The sequence below is a fragment of the Diceros bicornis genome, chromosome 6 (assembly GCF_020826845.1).
Source record: "Diceros bicornis minor isolate mBicDic1 chromosome 6, mDicBic1.mat.cur, whole genome shotgun sequence".
Classification (NCBI taxonomy): domain Eukaryota; kingdom Metazoa; phylum Chordata; class Mammalia; order Perissodactyla; family Rhinocerotidae; genus Diceros; species Diceros bicornis.
This window is the reverse complement of record NC_080745.1, coordinates 79,266,158-79,283,068: the sequence shown is the minus strand read 5'-3', so window position 1 is coordinate 79,283,068 and position 16,911 is coordinate 79,266,158. Positions and strand designations below refer to the sequence as shown.

The 16,911-nt window shown below is 45.7% G+C and overlaps 1 protein-coding gene across 1 annotated transcript in view; it reads left to right on the top strand.

Annotated features, from left to right (window-relative positions):
• The window catches only part of GFRA1 (GDNF family receptor alpha 1), a 207,645-nt gene that overhangs the window by 160,601 nt on the left and 30,133 nt on the right, over positions 1-16,911 (top strand). The window contains exons 6-7 of the mRNA XM_058544077.1: positions 13,320-13,429; positions 16,080-16,214. Coding sequence (XP_058400060.1) covers positions 13,320-13,429; positions 16,080-16,214 — 245 coding nt within the window. The remainder of the gene's footprint in view (positions 1-13,319; positions 13,430-16,079; positions 16,215-16,911) is intronic.

Sequence of the window (16,911 nt, the reverse complement as noted above, 5' to 3'; positions counted from 1 at the left end):
TGTGCCTGTGGTGGAGCTATGATGCAGATTACTCAAACACACATGTATCTTTGGAATTCAAAATGCTATGATTCCGTGAGGTTCATGTACAGGCATGAACCTTGACCTGTACAACTAAAAATATAGTGCTGTCTCACCCCTCTCTCATTGCTGGTCATAGGAGAGGGAAGGTGGTGGATGCAGGTGGTGGGAGGTTGGATGCAGTATCCCAAAGGGACTGTATCTCCTTCATCTTTGTCCCTGTCCCACCACGGCCACCACCTCACACACAGCATCTTGCATTGTACGTGCTTAGTGACCGTGGTCTTTGGAAGGTTGGTGCCTTTGTTGAATCCCTGTGCAGTCTGTGCCAGGCACTGTGCCAGTCGCTGGGCTCCAAAGCTGAAGGTGTGCACTCTGTCCTGGTTCCACGGATGCTGAGGCACCTCTGTGAGTCCACCCCAGAAGCCTCAGGCCAAGGGCTCTCTCTAGGCTGCTCCCCAGCGTCTCTGGGCTCAGAGCACGCGGGAATGGGTGTTTTCTGGGTGTATGAGACGCCACCGAATACTGCCTGTTCACAGGCCTCTAGTCTAACCCACATGGGAGAGCACCCTCTTGAGGGAGCCAGGCTGTGTTCCTTGTCCATGTGGAGGCAAGGTGTGCTGGCCTCAGGTGCCTCCAGAAGCCAGCTGATGTTGTGTTCCCATGTCGACTCTGGCCCTCCCTGGCTGAGGATCCTGGAGAATCCACTTGATTTCTCTATACCTGTACCTTCATGTGAAGGAGGAGCAACACCTGCCCCATTACTTGCCTCGTGGGGCTGTGACTAGAGAGAGAGATCCGGTTGAAAGCACCTCGAGTAGTAGTAACAGCCCATTCATATCCAGCCCTTTATTGAGCACTGACTTCTGTGCCAGACACTGCATTCTAGGCCTTAATCCTCCCAAAGCCCTGTGGAGGCGGTACTCTTAGTGCCTGTGTTTTATACATGGAGAGATGCAGAGATGAAACCCAGCAGCAGGGGTAGTTAGGATTGGAACCTGTGGCCTGACCTCAGGGCTCAAGCCCTTTCCCACTAGGCCCAGCACCCGCCAGCTCTGGGAAGGGTCCACACATGTGTTTGCTCTTGTGGGAGAGGCATCCAAGGAGATGGTCCTGGCCAGGCCAGACCTGGCGGGTGCCTCCTGTCTCCAGTATCAAGAGTGGTCCCTGCAGTCAGGAAAGGGCTGGTTAGGGGGCTGCTGGCTTCTCCCTGTGGGCCTGGGGAACCCCACTTTTTGCACTCGCCGCTTCCTGACTTCTCTCATGTCCTCTGGGGGTGACTGTATAGACAGCCTGGGGAGTTGGGGTGCTCAGTGAGGGAAGGCCTGGGCCAAGATGACTTCTCCACACAGTTGTGTTGTGGGATTTCATTTGAGCCCTACTGAACAGTAACAACAGATATTATTCTTTTATGTTTTTAAACTGCAAGCACTATTAAATAAAAATAATGCCCACTAATTCTGTCATTACACTTTATTGGGCCTAGTAAAGATCACTTATATCCACCTAAATCAGATTTTGGCTTCTCGAGCACACAACTCACATCAAAATGGCGGCAAAAGTCCAAGAACTAAAATTAAAAGATGGACCATTAATTCTTATTTAAGTGCTATGGGGGTGAGTGTGAGCTTGAAAATCTGTGGTCTTCTTTTCAAAATCTGGCTCTAACTCTTACCAGCTCCATGACTTTGGCTGGAGGTTCACCTATCTGGACCCCAGTGTCCTCTACTGTAAAATAAGGCTAAACTGGTTGGTCAGGTTATTGGGTGTTAAATGACACAGGCCTGTGAAGCATTGGGCACAGTGACTGACTTTAAATAAATGTACTTGTTGTTAGTGCACTGTCTGAAACAATTAGACGTGGGCTGCTGTTTCTCCTCACCTGTGCCAACACTGTAACACCAAGATGTCTGTGATGAGTATTGATCTGTAGGTGATTGGAGCCATAGTATATGGCACTTGAGTTCATTGATTCATCGATTCACTCATTCATTCAAAAAATATTTACTGAACATCTACTTTGTGCTGGGCATAATCCTAGGTGCTCACCTTCTCATGGTGGAGGCAAGACTATCAACAAAGTACAGGCAAAAGTAGAGAGTGTTGGAGAGGAGGTGTGAGCAGGAAGGTGGAAGCTGGTGCCCTGCTTGTGGCTCAGAGCCTGTGAGGAGAGTTGGTGGGACGGTTCAGAGGAGCCCCTTGCAGTCACTGTGAATGGGTCAAATAAGCCTTAAGATCACCTGGTTGGGTGGAGTGGTTGAGGGGACAGTTTATTAGAAAATGGCTTATGTGGAGCATGGAAATCAGCTCCTCTCCCTGAAGAAAAAAGGGAGGAATGTAGTTTTAAATTCAGCTGAGAGCTTTAGGTAAAATGGGGCTAAGCAGAGGGGAGGAGGTTTGTGCTGCTGAAGAGAGGATGTTGAACGTAAGAGTGGATTACTAAGAAGAGTTATGAATTTTCTGAAAAAAGGGAGGATTATCATCTGATGGCAGTGGAGTAAGTGATTTATTCTGTTGACATCTAACACCACAGTTCCCCGTCTCCTGAGCAATGCCGCATCTAGGAAGGAAGATATTAGGGACTAGTTGTTTGCTGAGCTAAAGTCTCTGTTGACCTTAAAACAACTTGCCTGGAAGAAGAATGACTTAGCGTATATTTACTATTGAACATAATTTTCCTTAGGAAGTCTGCAACCCTATTAAAGATTAATAGGGGATCTTATTTTCATATGTTTCTGCTTAAGGTCTGTTTGTGCAAGTGTAGGCTGTTAGCCGTTCAGACATCCATTTGCCTTGCCCCTTCCCCACTGCCCCCCAGGGCACACAGAAACTAGGCTCCTTTAATGAGAGGAAGGTAAATTAACATTCCCTTGAGCAGGCCTTGGAGCTTGGGGTTTAGGTACCACAAGATATTTAGTGCCTGTCCTTTGGGGGTGGGGGCAAGGGGAGGAGTTTTGCAAATTTTTAAAGTCAAGATAGGGCCGGCCCCATGGCTTGGCGGTTAAGTGGGCGCGCTCCGCTGCTGTCGGCCCGGGTTCGGATCCCGGGCACGCACCGACGCACTGCTTCTCCAGCCATGCTGAGGCCGCGTCCCACATACAGCAACTAGAAGGACGTGCAGCTATGACATACGGCTATCTACTGGGGCTTTGGGGGAAAAAAATAAATAAATAAAATTAAAGTGAAGAGAGCCTGTGTAATTTTAATTTTTCATCTTTTGGGAACCCCCAAAGAAGCAAAGTTTGACTGAAGGAAGCCAGGCAGCATTTGGGATAATTTCTAGAATTTATCTGTTTCCCTAAAGTAATTAGAGTTCAGTTTCTCTGGCTATAAACATGACGTGACACTTGTTAGGGTGCAGACAGCACCTCCTTAAATTTACACAGGCCTGATGCCAGCCAAGCCAACAGAGGGCAGCATATGGGGACCAGTGTAGTGACGCGTAGAATTGACCTATTTCCTTGCGTGTGATTCTATTGGCCTATAAAACACATTTCTCTGCTTGAAGATGTGGAGGGCTCATGGGAGAAATGTCTCCTTGGTCTTAATGGTAGGAATAAGCCTGATGTTAATCGTGAGTTTATCGAGCACATACAGACCTTGAACAGGTGGATTAGTGACCTCAGGATAAAGAGTTTCATATATTGGGGGCCAGCCTGGTGGCATAGTGGTTAAGTGCTCGCCCTCCGCTTCGGCGGCCCAGGGTTTGCCAGTTTGGATCCTGGGTTGGGACCTATTCACCGCTCATCAAGCCATGCTGAGGCAGCGTCCTATGTAGAGCAACTAGAAGGATGTACAGCTATGATATACAACTATCTACTGGGGCTTTGGGGAGAAAAAAGGAGGAAGATTGGCCACAGATGTTAGCTCAGGGCCCAATCTTCCTCAAAAAAAGAAAAAAAAAAGAAAAGTTTCATATGTCAAGTTATTAGCAGATGAATTCTAAATATCAGTGTGGTCCTCTCTACCCTAGGGCTTCATGGAGGTCTCAAGGTCAGAGGGGACCTTCTGGGCTGGTCCAGAGCAGAACAGAAGACACCAGTGCTGATGAGTCCTGTCCTCATCTAGGATTCCAGTCATAAACAGGTGCTAGGTGCTGGCTACAGCTAATTCTCCAGTAATGCTTTGAAGGACTTGGTGTCATTCAACTGGAGTAAATTAAGCTTCAGAGAATTTAAGATTCTTGCCCAAAATGTCATGGTTAGTAAGTGGTTGAATTGAAATTAAAGTCTTGGACCATTTTCAAATTCTATATTCAAAACCCCTACTGTATAGTGCTTTTTAGTAGTGTTTTAATTTTCTGTTGCTGCTATAACAAATTACCACAAACGTGATGGCTTTCAACAACACAAATTTGTTTTCTTCCAGTTCTGGAGGTCAGAAGTCCTATGCAGATCTCACTGGGTGAAATCAAGGTGTCCGTAGGACTGAGTTCCTTCTGGAGGCTCTAGGGGTGAATCCATTTTCTTGCCTTTTCACTCTCATTTCTTGGCTCGTGGCCCCTCTCTCCATCTTTAAAATCAGCAAAGGCAAGTCCAGTCTAGTCTTTCTCACATCGTGTCACTTTGACTTCCTCATCTGCCTCCCTCTTCCACTTTTAAGGATGCTTGTGATTACATTGGGCCCACCTCAGTAATCCAGAATAATCTCCCCACTTCAGGGTCCACAACCTTAATCACATCTGCAAGGGCCCTTTTACCATGTCATGAAACATATCCTCAGGTTCTGGGGATTAGAGCGTAGACATCTTTGGGGGGGCATTATTCTACCTACAAGTCGTGTTTCTTCCAAGCATCTATCTTGTTTTTAATTTTTGTTATATCATGAATTGTGGCACTAGTTACTTCCCTCCTCTTCCCAGTGGTTGCTAGAAAGCACGGAGCCAAATATGCAGCTTTCATCTCTATGTGTGCTGCACCACTGCCTCTATCTTATCTTTCTATGGCCCCCAATTCCCTCACAAATTTTTACGTTATTCTATTGCATTGAAGCTACGTCTGAATGCATCTCAAAATTCTTTCTGAAGCAAGAGTGGGCATAAGTAATTAAGTGAACCCTAGTGGGTGACCTTTGCTGCCCAGAGTTCCTGAGCAAGTGACTAGGAGCTTCTTAGGTTCCAGGATAAGTGTGAGGCAACTTCTGGAATTCACTCCTGAAGATGGAGGTGCCTGCAGCATTCTACATGAAGTAAATTCACACCATGTTGGTCTGGAGTTTTAAGGTGTAGTTCTACTGGTGAAAGACTAGTCGAACATCTAGATGTCTGTGTGGCCAAAAGGCACAACACTGATTTCTAAAGTTTGCCTGCAGATATAGAAAAGACTTGTTGGATAAGATTTACTCCTAACGAGTTTTAGCGTATTTATTGCCTGCCATTATCCCAGCAGATAGCTATTGGATATCTGAGAGATTTATGATAATTTCAACATTGAGAAAACCTCTTTTCTCTCTCAATTCTTCCCATAAAAACAAGTATCGCCAAAGCTAGGTTTTCTGCACTAATGGACGTGTTGTAGCATGGATGACACGGAACAACTTGATTGACTCGGCAGTGCAGCGTGGGGCTGTCTGCACTGTCTACGTGCTCCCGTTACTCCTTACAGTCTGCTTATACTGCTACCATCAGTGTGTGCGTTGGAGAAACTGGCTGAGGGGGTGGAGGGAGGAGTCCGGGCCCAAGGGCAGCTCTGGGGCATCCGAACGGAGGCTGCCGAGAGCCCCTTCTAGGTTGGAATGGATTCTCTTGCCAACTACCATAACTTTTCAAATTTGCCACGTAGAGATTAGCTGTCAAGCCCTGTCAGCCGCTCCCTGGATGTTGATTGACAGCTGTCAGTGTTCATGCAAGGTGGCTTCGTGAGGGATGCCGAGACTGATCAGATGCTGACCCAGACTTCCCTCTGGGGGCTGCTGCAGTGTGATGTGATCAGAAAAGCTGAGGAAGCATCACATCTCTGCCCTGCAGCCTGCTTTCACAAACTCTCACCCCGGACAGACACCCCGAGCAGGACACGTGGACCAAAATGATGTGTGCTTCCGCCTGCGTTCCCTGCATCCCTTCCTCCGTAGAGGAGGCTTTTTCACAGCCCTGTGGGTCAGGCTCAGAGGGCAGTGACCATCCTGTGACTCCTGTGCTGGGCCAGGAGCAGCTGTGACCAGGGCCTCCCCAGGGCGAGTGGGGGGCGGGGGGTTTTGTTAAACAGGTTGTAGCCTCCTGAGTATCAGGATGAAGCTGAGCAGGGATTTGGGGGGAACAGGCATTGATCTCTACTTGGCCACAGGGGCCATATTGTCCCAGGAGACAGAGGCAGTAGGCAAATCTTGAAGGCTTCTTGGACCTTGTAGCGCCCCTTCCCAACAACACGTGGCCACAGTCTGGCTAAGTGGCCGAGAAGCGTATCAATTGGCTGATACTTTAATCATCCCACCAGGAGTGGGAACCCATGGGCTGAGGAACACAAGATATGCAGAGCTTTGGGCATCTGCGCCTGGGGCGTGTGTACCTGCCCCAGGCCCTTTGCTCCAGAGTGACCACACTCACTCCCAGGCTGGGGGAGAACCCGGGCTTTCTGAGGGGCGGCCTGAGCCCCCCAGCTCCACAGCCTGCCCCCTGCAAATGCTGGGCCTTTGCTTCAGGAAGCCAGCACGCACAGCACAAAGTAGGGAACAGCGAGGCAAGAAAACACTGCCAGCAAAATGTATTTAATATAGGCTCTGATTTGCTGAAGGATGGTTTCCAGATGTGCTCTCCAGTAGGCTGCCAGAGAAGAAGGGCTAAGGTAATTTTCTAAAAACAGAAAGAGAAAAATCTGTTTTGTGTCACTGTACCAGAAAATTACCATCCCAGTGCTCTTGCTTTGTCATCCTGGGTCTAATATTAGCAGCATGTTTTTCAAATTATTTTTATTCTGCATAAGAGATTAGCAGTAGTAACAAACTTACTGATATTTAGTCATTTAAAAAATATCTTTTTTCCCTAAACCCCTGGGAAAAAGTAGCTTTTCTTAAAAAGCCTTTATTCTATGAGCTCATATGACTGAGAGGTGTTAAGTAACACCATAGGATTCCTGGCTTCGGACTTCTCAAATTTGTTTTGGTCAAAGTTGTTGCTTTCAGTTACACAGATGTAGGCTGTTCTAAGTATGTAATCCAAGGACCAGCAGAAGATAGATTAAATTATGTGCTTCTCTGTGTTGAGCTTGCCGTGTGTTTTTGCCGCAAGGGCTTAACGCTGGCATAGACCAGGAATTGGAGAGAGAGGATGAAGGGATGGGAAGGAAAAATTTATTGGGCAATGTGTATTCTGGTTCTGGGTGAGGCGCTTTACATAACTGTCATTTAGGTTTCACAGCAGCCATTTAAAGTGACTGTAGATAGCATTGGCCCCATTTTCCAGGTGAAGAAACAGGATTGGAGAAGTGAAATAACTTGCTTAGGTGTAAGAGTGTAAAAGGTGGGGCTGGGATTAGAAACAGGTGCGTGTCACCCCAGGCCTGTCACATTTTGTTTCCTCTAACTGCCCCATTGAGAAAAGCTTTCAGAAACTAAATGGCTCAAACTGAAAACCAAGACTGTAAAGCCTTAATGTTCACACTGGGTTCAGAGGAAAATGCTAGCGATTTCTTACACAAGCAGATTAATAAAGAGATCCTGTCCCAAGGTTCTGGGTTTCTACTGGGTGGTCAAGTCCTGTAGTCCTGTATGGGCACTGGTGTGGTCCCAAAGACTCCCTAATGTAGGGAAGCCTAATTCATTGATAGACTCACCACTCTCTTAGGCAGAGTTCTGTCTGCATCCTCTGGCCCCTGCTGTGCTCTTGCATGGCATTCAAAGTACTTGCTGAGACTAAGTCAGTGGAACGTTAGGAAGAAGTCTCTGAAGAACGATCTGGTCAAGTGGTGGCAGGAGGAGAGCGATTATACATTTGATGACTTAAATAAAATCCAGGGCTGTTACAGGCAGTTGGCAATTCCTCTTCTAGTGAAGGCCATCTGCCACCACCCACCATGTATGTGACTCTGAGCAGGAGCTTACCCTCGTTGGCCCTCAGCTTTCTTGTATGTGAGATGAGGGGATCCACTAGAAAAATTTTGGTTTCTATACACAAAGGAAACCAAATACCTTGACACTTAAATCACCTGTAATGGCAGAATGGACTCATGGGTAAGAGTAATAATAATGCTTTGAAAACAAGTGTTTTTTCCCAAGTAGCTTCAAGTGTCCCATAGACTGTATTTCTGAAGTGGAAGGGAAATCCAAGAGCTTAAGTTGTTAAGCAACATATTCAGGAACTCTGGTTAATTAGTGTCAGAGCCTGGACCTCATTCAAGATCTTGCAATCCGTAGTCCAGGGCTCAATTCCACCAACCACACAGTTTGTATCCAAGTGTGGGATTTATCCTGGAAAAAACATTTTAAAGGATCAGGCTGATCCAGGACGAGTTAAACTGGGATTTCTAGTATGTTTCTTACCTGTTCACCATAATACTATTTTCCTAAAAGTGTTACAGAAAAAGTAGATAAGTGATTTTTTCCTCCGCTGTCAAAAGACCATCTGCTGTTTGAGAAGACTCTCCTAGATTTTATCATTATCATCGTTTTTCTATTTCCAGTTAGCTGCATGCCTCTTTAATATGATATTTTCTGCATAAACCACTTTTTTTCCTCTGCACATTTCCTAAAGCCAGCCTGGCATTTGCCAGGGTCTCCCTCCTCTTTCAGGGTGGGAAATTTTCTCTTTTGGAGGGAGATACATTTCTCCATTAGCGCCTATTCATTTCATTTTCCTTTTTTCAGAGAACAGTCAGGTTCATCACGCTGTAGTCATGGAGATTTCATGTCTCCAGAAGAAATCCAATTGTGGAATTTCTTTGTTAATCCCACCCTGGACGTTTAAGCTTTCATGTCTGGATCACTGCAGCCCAGGCAGGGAAACCACTGAAACAGGTTACAGTGTGATTCTTAAACCAGGGGAGGTAGGAAGAAGTATGTGGGGGGCTGTGCTGGGATGCTGGGATGGATAGCAGGTGCTCAGGCCATGGTTGGCGACTGGACAGATGAAGGTCTGGGGTTCTAACAACCTTCCTGATGCTTGGCTCCCCTCGGTGCCATGAACTCAGCACAGCCACAATCCACCTCACTATCCTCCCTGCAGACCTGTCCTCCTCTGTATCCCCCCGCAACCATGGCACCAGTGTCTGCTGAGTTGTCCATGCGTTGATTCTGCCTCTTCTCTGCAGTCTTGACTTCCATTCTAATGATACCTGCCTCTCAGTGCAGCCTCCTTTCTTCCTCTCCTTCCAGCCCACAGTTCTTCCCTCTGGTTCACCGCTGGCTGCAGTCTCCTAAGTAACCATCCCTCCTCCCACCTTTGGCCAGTTTCCTGTCCCCATTGCTGCCAGAACAGTGAAGGCACAGAGTAGGTCTCAAGCAAATCTTAGCTGAATGACTGAGAGACCCAAGAGTCTTCCTGTTATGCAGATCTGATCACGTTACTGCTCTGTTTCAAATCCTTCAGTGGATCCCACTGCTTTTAGGATACAATCCAAACTCTTGGGTCATTCCAGACTATTTGAAACCTTGCCAGCACCATCTCCCATCACTCACAATTTGCATCCTGTGGTCTAGCCATCCCAAGGGAACCACTAATAATTTTCTGGATGATGCGTGTATTAAGTGTAGTGGTTGTGAATAATCCCCATTTCAGGAGTCGGATTGAATGGAGTCACATTCCAGCCCACCACAGAGCTCTACAACCTAGAGGGAGTCACCTAAACTCTCTTTGCCTCAGTTTTTCCATTGGTAAAATGGGACTGATAGTATCACTTAATAAGGTTGTTGTGAGAATTAAATGCGTGAATACGTGTCAAGCACCTAGATCAGTGCCTGGCACATACAAACACTCCATTGTTGTTACCTTGGGATTATGATAAGTATGGTTACTTTGTCATATGCTGCTTCCTTCTGCCTGAAATACCCTCCTCCACCTTTACCTGACAGATCCTATCCATCCTCCATGTCTCAGTCTCAATATCACGGCCTCTCCAAAACCAGCTTCTGTAGCTGGGTAGCGTTAAAAGCTTACGTTGTGTGGTCAGAATGTGTGGTTTTAAATCCTGCTCCTCCAATTCGCTGTTTGATTCTAGTCTAAACTTGCTAAGCCATGGTTTCCTCCTCTATGAAATGAGGATAATAAAATAATAGTCTCTACCTCATTAAAGTTGTCAGGAAAAAATATAAAGTGTGTAAAGACGTACCTAACATAGACTAAGTCCTTTGTTCATATTAGGTATTATTTTTATTAGCAACCTTTCTTACCTTTTATCAAGAACGAGCCACTGTATTATTATAATCTTTCTACTTGTTGCTCTCAGCTTCTAGACTGTGAGTTATTTGACTTCAGGGACAGGGAACTTATTCATCATTATATTGCAGGCCCTTGACACATCAGTCAATCAATGGAACGGACAAGAATTCAGCTGCTTTTGTTGATAAATGTAACCATTTGCATACACTGCTTTAAGAGATTCCAGAGGACTATGTTGATAAGGGAAGATGTTGAGAAGGAAGAATCTTTGGGGGATGACTTTTCTGTTTGTGGAAGGTGCTGAAGACTGGAGGTTAATTGGTACTACACCATTTCATTTGGCACAGTGGTACCTGGGGATGGGAGAGGAAGCCTGTCCTGGAAGGGCTGAGACTCGACTCCCAAAAGACGACACACACTTTGTCAGTGGGATTCAGCACATCATACTGGTTTTTAAAGAGAGTTGTGCCGGTGAATATTAAACAACTGGTTCTCCAAGAACAGCACAAAGCCCTGATTTGTAGTGTTTGCTGATTACCATAGTATAAATACTCCCACCAAGGCCACTTGCAAGCTACCACTGTGATGTTCACCAACTCGCAAAATTCCTGAAAATCTGCCAGTCAGCCAGTAATGTGCTGGCTCCAGCACACCACTGTACTAGCTTCTTACTTCAGTTTTTCTATCTGTAAAGTCTGAATCCCATAATGTGACCATCCTGTCTCCAAGTGTAAATGTCAGGGGGAGGTGGGTCAAATGTGAAAGAATCCTGGAAATGTTAGTGTTTTAGCAATGCTGCATGTACTCACAATTATTTTGAAACTCTCTTTCCATCCACTGGCTGGGTTCATCTTAGGGCCTGGATCTATTCTAATGATGTTCTCTCAAAAAACAGCCCGTCTGGGGTTCTGCTCAGAGTAGTATATCTAGTTTTATCCTCCTAGTCAGGGCTGTGCTCTCTGCAGCAGACTGACTCAATTAGCCTTTCATTCTGGAGTCCAATTGTGAGTCAATTCTGAGGTTGTTAAGCAAAATGAGTCTGGTGGCATTAGCCTCGCACTGAAGGACAGTAATCCATATCACGGTGCTGTTCAGTTAAAAGTCTGCTCGAGAGATGAGGAGAAACAGGAGACAAGGAGTCAGAGCCACCTTTCCTCTGTCTCTGGAGGACGGGCCAGGAGCGCAGGACTGCCAGGTCAGAGAGCTGCTCAGGTTGTGTGCAGAACTGGAACCCCAGCTGCCTGAACCACGGTTGGCCTTTGCAAACTTAGAAGCCGAGTTCCCTAGATCATTAACTTTCATGACCAGGAAAATTCTTCTGAAATTAACACTCAATCCAAGCTGGATGCCATTTGAGCTAGTTGAGTAAGCCTGAGCCACCTTTAGGGATTTCCTCCGAAGAATAAATCCTTTAACCAGGCTACAGAAAGTGGCCAGGTTTTATGCCCTTCAGTGTGTTCGATTACAGTCAGAAAACACCAACTAGCTCCGACTGTGGAGAGATCCAGGCACACACACAGGCACATGCACAGCCTCATTTGGAGGATTTTGCCAAGCCACTTAGCTTCAGCACATGGCCCTGCTTGAGCAGCGTTATAAAGGGCCCCTCTGAGGAGTGTCAGGTGCTGTGCAGAGAAAATAAAGCAGAGCTCCAGCCCTTGCCCCGGGGATTCACAGAGATGGAACCAGGCACACGACATACGGAGCGCACAGATCAGTGCAGATATGGAGGCTCAGACACACCTTGTTTACAAGGGTTCAAGAAGAAACCAATCCCGCATGAACACTGTGCAGCCTTCGCAGTGTGCTGTGAATTCAGATAATTTTATCAGGCTTTTTAATCCCCTTCTAGTGAAAGTTGTAGTAAAGGGACACATCTGGGCTTCCTCTAGGCCTTTCACAAATCTTTGTGATCGCCACACATCCTACCTTGCTCTGCCCCACTCACGGAAGCTTGTTTATGTCATAAACCATGCCGCGTAAATACAGTTTCTTGAGTGGAAAGAAGTGAAAAACAGCGCTGGGTATGCTGGCCGCCGGCTCGAGTGAGCTCAAGAGAAGAAAACTGAGACAGCCATCCATTGTCTCCCATAGTTGCCAGAGTGTTTAAATTCTCTTGAAGTCCATTGTGTTCTTCACATCGAAACAGAGCTGTTGTCTGCTGAGATGACCTCAGAGGTGGCCAGCTTTCATTCAGAATTTCTCCAACAATATCCCCTTCAGATTGAAAAACAGCCAGCTGGCCACAGAGAGCCCTCTTCCTCCCCAGACCAGCGTGTCTGTGGCCCCTCTACACTTCCGCGTCTCTGCAGCTTTACCACCACCCAGGTGCTGCACTGTGATCAGCGGACCCTCTAGGCACCACCTCCAACCACAAGCCCACCACACCCGAGACGGCGAAACCATGGCCAAAGTGAGCCTCACCTGTCCCTCTTGCCTTTCCCTTCAGTTCCCGAAAGGAAAGCTTCTCCTCAGTGTCACTTGGCTGGAATAAATCACTGCCCCCTGGGCTGGTGGATGAGAGATGACTTACAAGACAGATACATGTATTTTTAAAGCCAGTAGGAATTATGGGAGCAGATGGGCTGTAGGAGCCTATTTTGATGCCAGGGACATGTTGCTGTATAAAGTAAATATTTTCCCAGTGTGGATCTCCAGTGAATATGTAGAGAAGCATATTTCCTAAAGATGCAAATAAGTCTAGTCAGAAATAAATATTGAATAGAAACTTCAGAGCATCTAGATTTCTCCAGTTATAGGCCCTGAAGACTTCTCTGCAAATAAGCAGACACACAGGTGGGCGAGGGCTGGATAAGGGAACAGACGGTTGGGGGTTGTATTAGAGAGGATGCTAACGTTTTAAGAGTTTATGCTTTCTATATTTTGGGGGGTGGAAAAAGGCATATCCACAAAGGAATAAAGAAGAGTTATATCTGTCCAGAGGCTTAGGGTATTTTAAAGCACACTCCCCATCCCTTTCTTCTTATTACAGATCTCGCCTTGCAGATTTTTTTACCAACTGCCAGCCGGAGTCAAGGTCTGTCAGCAGCTGTCTAAAGGAAAACTACGCTGACTGCCTCCTCGCATACTCAGGGCTTATTGGTAAGATCGGGGAGAAGCGGGATGGGAGGAAAGTCTGGTTTACAGACACTCACAGACTCTTTCCATTGTAGCCTGCCGCCATCTGTGAGAGTAAAAATCTCCCAGGAAGCCTCTGGGCTGGGAGTTTGATAGTAAGCCCTTTAGGACTCACCTGCAAAAAGAGGAGAAAAGAGGATAACAGAGGCACAAAGCAAAGGCAAGAGGCAGGGCTTATTAAAGAGAAGGAAGATGGCAAGTGTCAAGACCTATGAAGCGTCTCAGTTGGAGAACTGACCACACAGAACAAAAGTAGGAGAAAAGCGTGGTTGTGGAAGAGGAGAGCGAGTCAAACCAAGTTAATTGAATTAAGGGAATGTGGAAGTCATTCAGTCTGGGGAAATCAAAAAGGCTGTTTCCCAGAAATGGCCCTTTGGAAAGAAAACCCCTAAATACTGGGGTCCTTCTCACCATTAATATTCTTGGTAATTCAGCTCCTGGTGTGCAGGGAGTGATTTAGCCTAAATTATTTTTCTGAGAACAGATATAGCAGAAAAAGCATTTTCTGTCTTTTGAAACCTGAGACTTTAGAAGAACCAGGTTCTCAGCATTCAGGAGAACAGTGCAATTAGACAAGGCACCGGTGAGTTGGAAGAGAGCCAGAAGTGGGGCACATTTGTGCCTGTGGGTAAACAGAGCAGGCAGGAGGCAAGGCGGGTGCTCCAGGAGACTGCAGAAGCCTTGGTGGCAGGGCTCTGTCAACGCTTGACATTTGAGAACGAACACGTAGTGAAGGCTGTGGAGGGGTGAGGGAAATCACCGTTGTCAGAAACTGATGGCTCAGCCAGGGTGTGAGTTCCTGCCAGGATCACACAAGTCACCAGGCAGGAAGAACTTCCCACCAAGAATGACGGCACTAAATTCTTTGTCACCAGAGTGTCTTCAGCCAGAGCCACTGGGAAAATCGATGAGGGTACTTAATGCAGGAAATTACAGGTCCCTGCACACTCCTCCCAACTTTTTTTGAAAGGATACCTGTGCTCTCTTGGGTAATACCTTTCACCAGTTATTGACCATTCCGATGGATATGTCCGATGAATGTATCTTCCTTAAGTCAGTATTCCAAATTTACATGCACTTTCTCCTTTCCTTAAATAACTTAGTCCCTAGTAGGGATTACTTATCAACTGTGGAATTACAAGTTTAAGAAATAACAGAAGTAATGAAGACATGCTCGTTGTAAAAAGTTAAAAAAAATACAGAGAAACCCAAAGGAGACAGTGTTACAGATCTACAACCCTACTCCTAGATATAATCGATATTAACACCTTAGTCCATATCCTTCTAGGTGTACATGTTCATTAGATTCTCCATGAGTGGCCAAGGTGAACTGTTACATACCTGACGATGATGAAATCCTCATCATTTAAGGGAATAACTGGTTGAGGCAATGCATTCTACGGACCAAAATTTATTTCTCTCTTGGGCCCGGATCTCTCCCTCCACGCTGGTCATTGGGTTCCAACTTCTTTCGGGACAAAGCTTATTTCTACTTCTTCCATATGTCGGAGATCCACTAGGGTGACAGGCATACAATGGGTGCTTAGTAGACATACTTTAACCTCTTTGATAAGTGTTTAGGGTGCCTGTTTCTTTCTCACCCAAAGTTGGGAGCTCCCTGTCTACTGTGGGTTGAAGTTCTCATCCCGAGGTATAATGGGATATTACTTTGCTCAAGTCAGTAAGGAATGTAGCGCAAAGAAGACGTGCCCTTGACCCAGAAGACCTTACCAAGAAATTTTTTTTCTGTTTCTGAACCAAATATATCCTGTGGATTACTGACAGCCTATTACTTACTTCCGAAAAATATGTAAAAACAGAAGGCTTCTTGGCATGAGTAGGTGTTGCCTGGTGTGAGCCACCCAAAGGAAGACATTTGGGTTGTGTTAAGTATAAATGCATTGTTTATTTGTGCCAGTACAGAACTCATCAGGAAAACATGAATACAGGAAGATGTAGGCCAGAGAGACCACCCGGCATTTCTTTGAGGGCTTTTGAGGACTATTTAGACAATACTCTAGGAGCCATTAGCTTAGAGAATTTCCACTGTTTGTTTCCAATTCCTTCACAGCTTTGAAGATTTGAAATCAATTGAGTCTGGTGAGCGGAGGCCTTGTTATATACCTTCAGGATGTGGGGTAACCCATAAGGATAGCTTCTAAGCTTCCCTGTGTTGCTCTGAAGAAGCCATTTGCTTCTGAGGGAAGCAGATTCAAAGTCCTAAAAGGATTTTTAAGATATGTAAAACCAGTTCTATCTATTTGTGAAGATTATTGACATTTTCAAGAAAATGCAAGGGATTTGGCAACTCATGCATTCTAAGTTAATTCTCTCCTACTCCATGACATCCATACCATTTGTGCAGAAAAAAAATATCCTAAGTGCAGCTCAAGTTCTGTTATAATTTTTTAAGTAAATTTGTAAATTATTTTATGTGCTCAAGATAAATTGCCAAGAAAATGCACTGCTCAACATAATTTCCCACTCAGCAAACACAATGTTTGTAATTATCCACGGTGCAACTGCCGTCGGAGGAACATTTGTTTCTTTTTAGGCAATAGAAAAGTCTATATCATCACACAAAAAATAAAACACCTTATTTTTACTCTTTTAGGTACAGTCATGACTCCCAACTACATAGACTCCAGTAGCCTCAGCGTGGCCCCATGGTGTGACTGCAACAACAGTGGGAATGACCTGGAAGAGTGCTTGAAATTTTTGAATTTCTTCAAGGACAATACATGCCTTAGTGAGTTAAAAAAAAGTAGGAAACAAAAACACAAACATTTTTCTCTCTAAGCTCAAGCTGTACTTTCGTGTTTCTTGTGTCTGCCTTCTCTATCTCTCTGTCCTTTTTTCCTGATCACTGGTGGTGAACCCAGCTCCTTTTGGCCACACTGTATAATGCAGCAGGGAACGGAGCAAGTGAGGAACTGGGTGCTGCCAAGACTGTGAATCCAAAGGCCTGAGAGAGCAAGAGATTCAACTAACTGAGGGCACATTATGTGGGAAAGAACACTGCTACCCACAGATCAAATTTTGATCTTGGCAACCAGCGCAGTCTGTTCCAAAGGTTCTTGAATCCTGGGTAGAATATACAATGTGAGAAGCTCAGACAAATTAGATGGGGGTAGACCTCCAAGGGCTCTCTGAGAAAAATTAGAATGTTAATGTCAACAGCTCCCTAGATGTTCAGGGTTGGCTCAGAGAAGCAACACTTCTTGAGTGGGATAAGCTGACAATGTAGCCAGGAGCCTCAGGATGTTGGTTATCCCGGGAGACGATATCTTGGGGCGGGGCGGAGTGGGGACTCCTTGGAAACAGTATGGATTAATATTGCAGTGTCCTTTAGGCAATTTGCAAACATGTTTTCCAAAGGGAGAGGGATAGAGAGAAATGTACTGGTGTGAACAGTGGCATTTATCAGACGAACTCCAAAAGCGCTG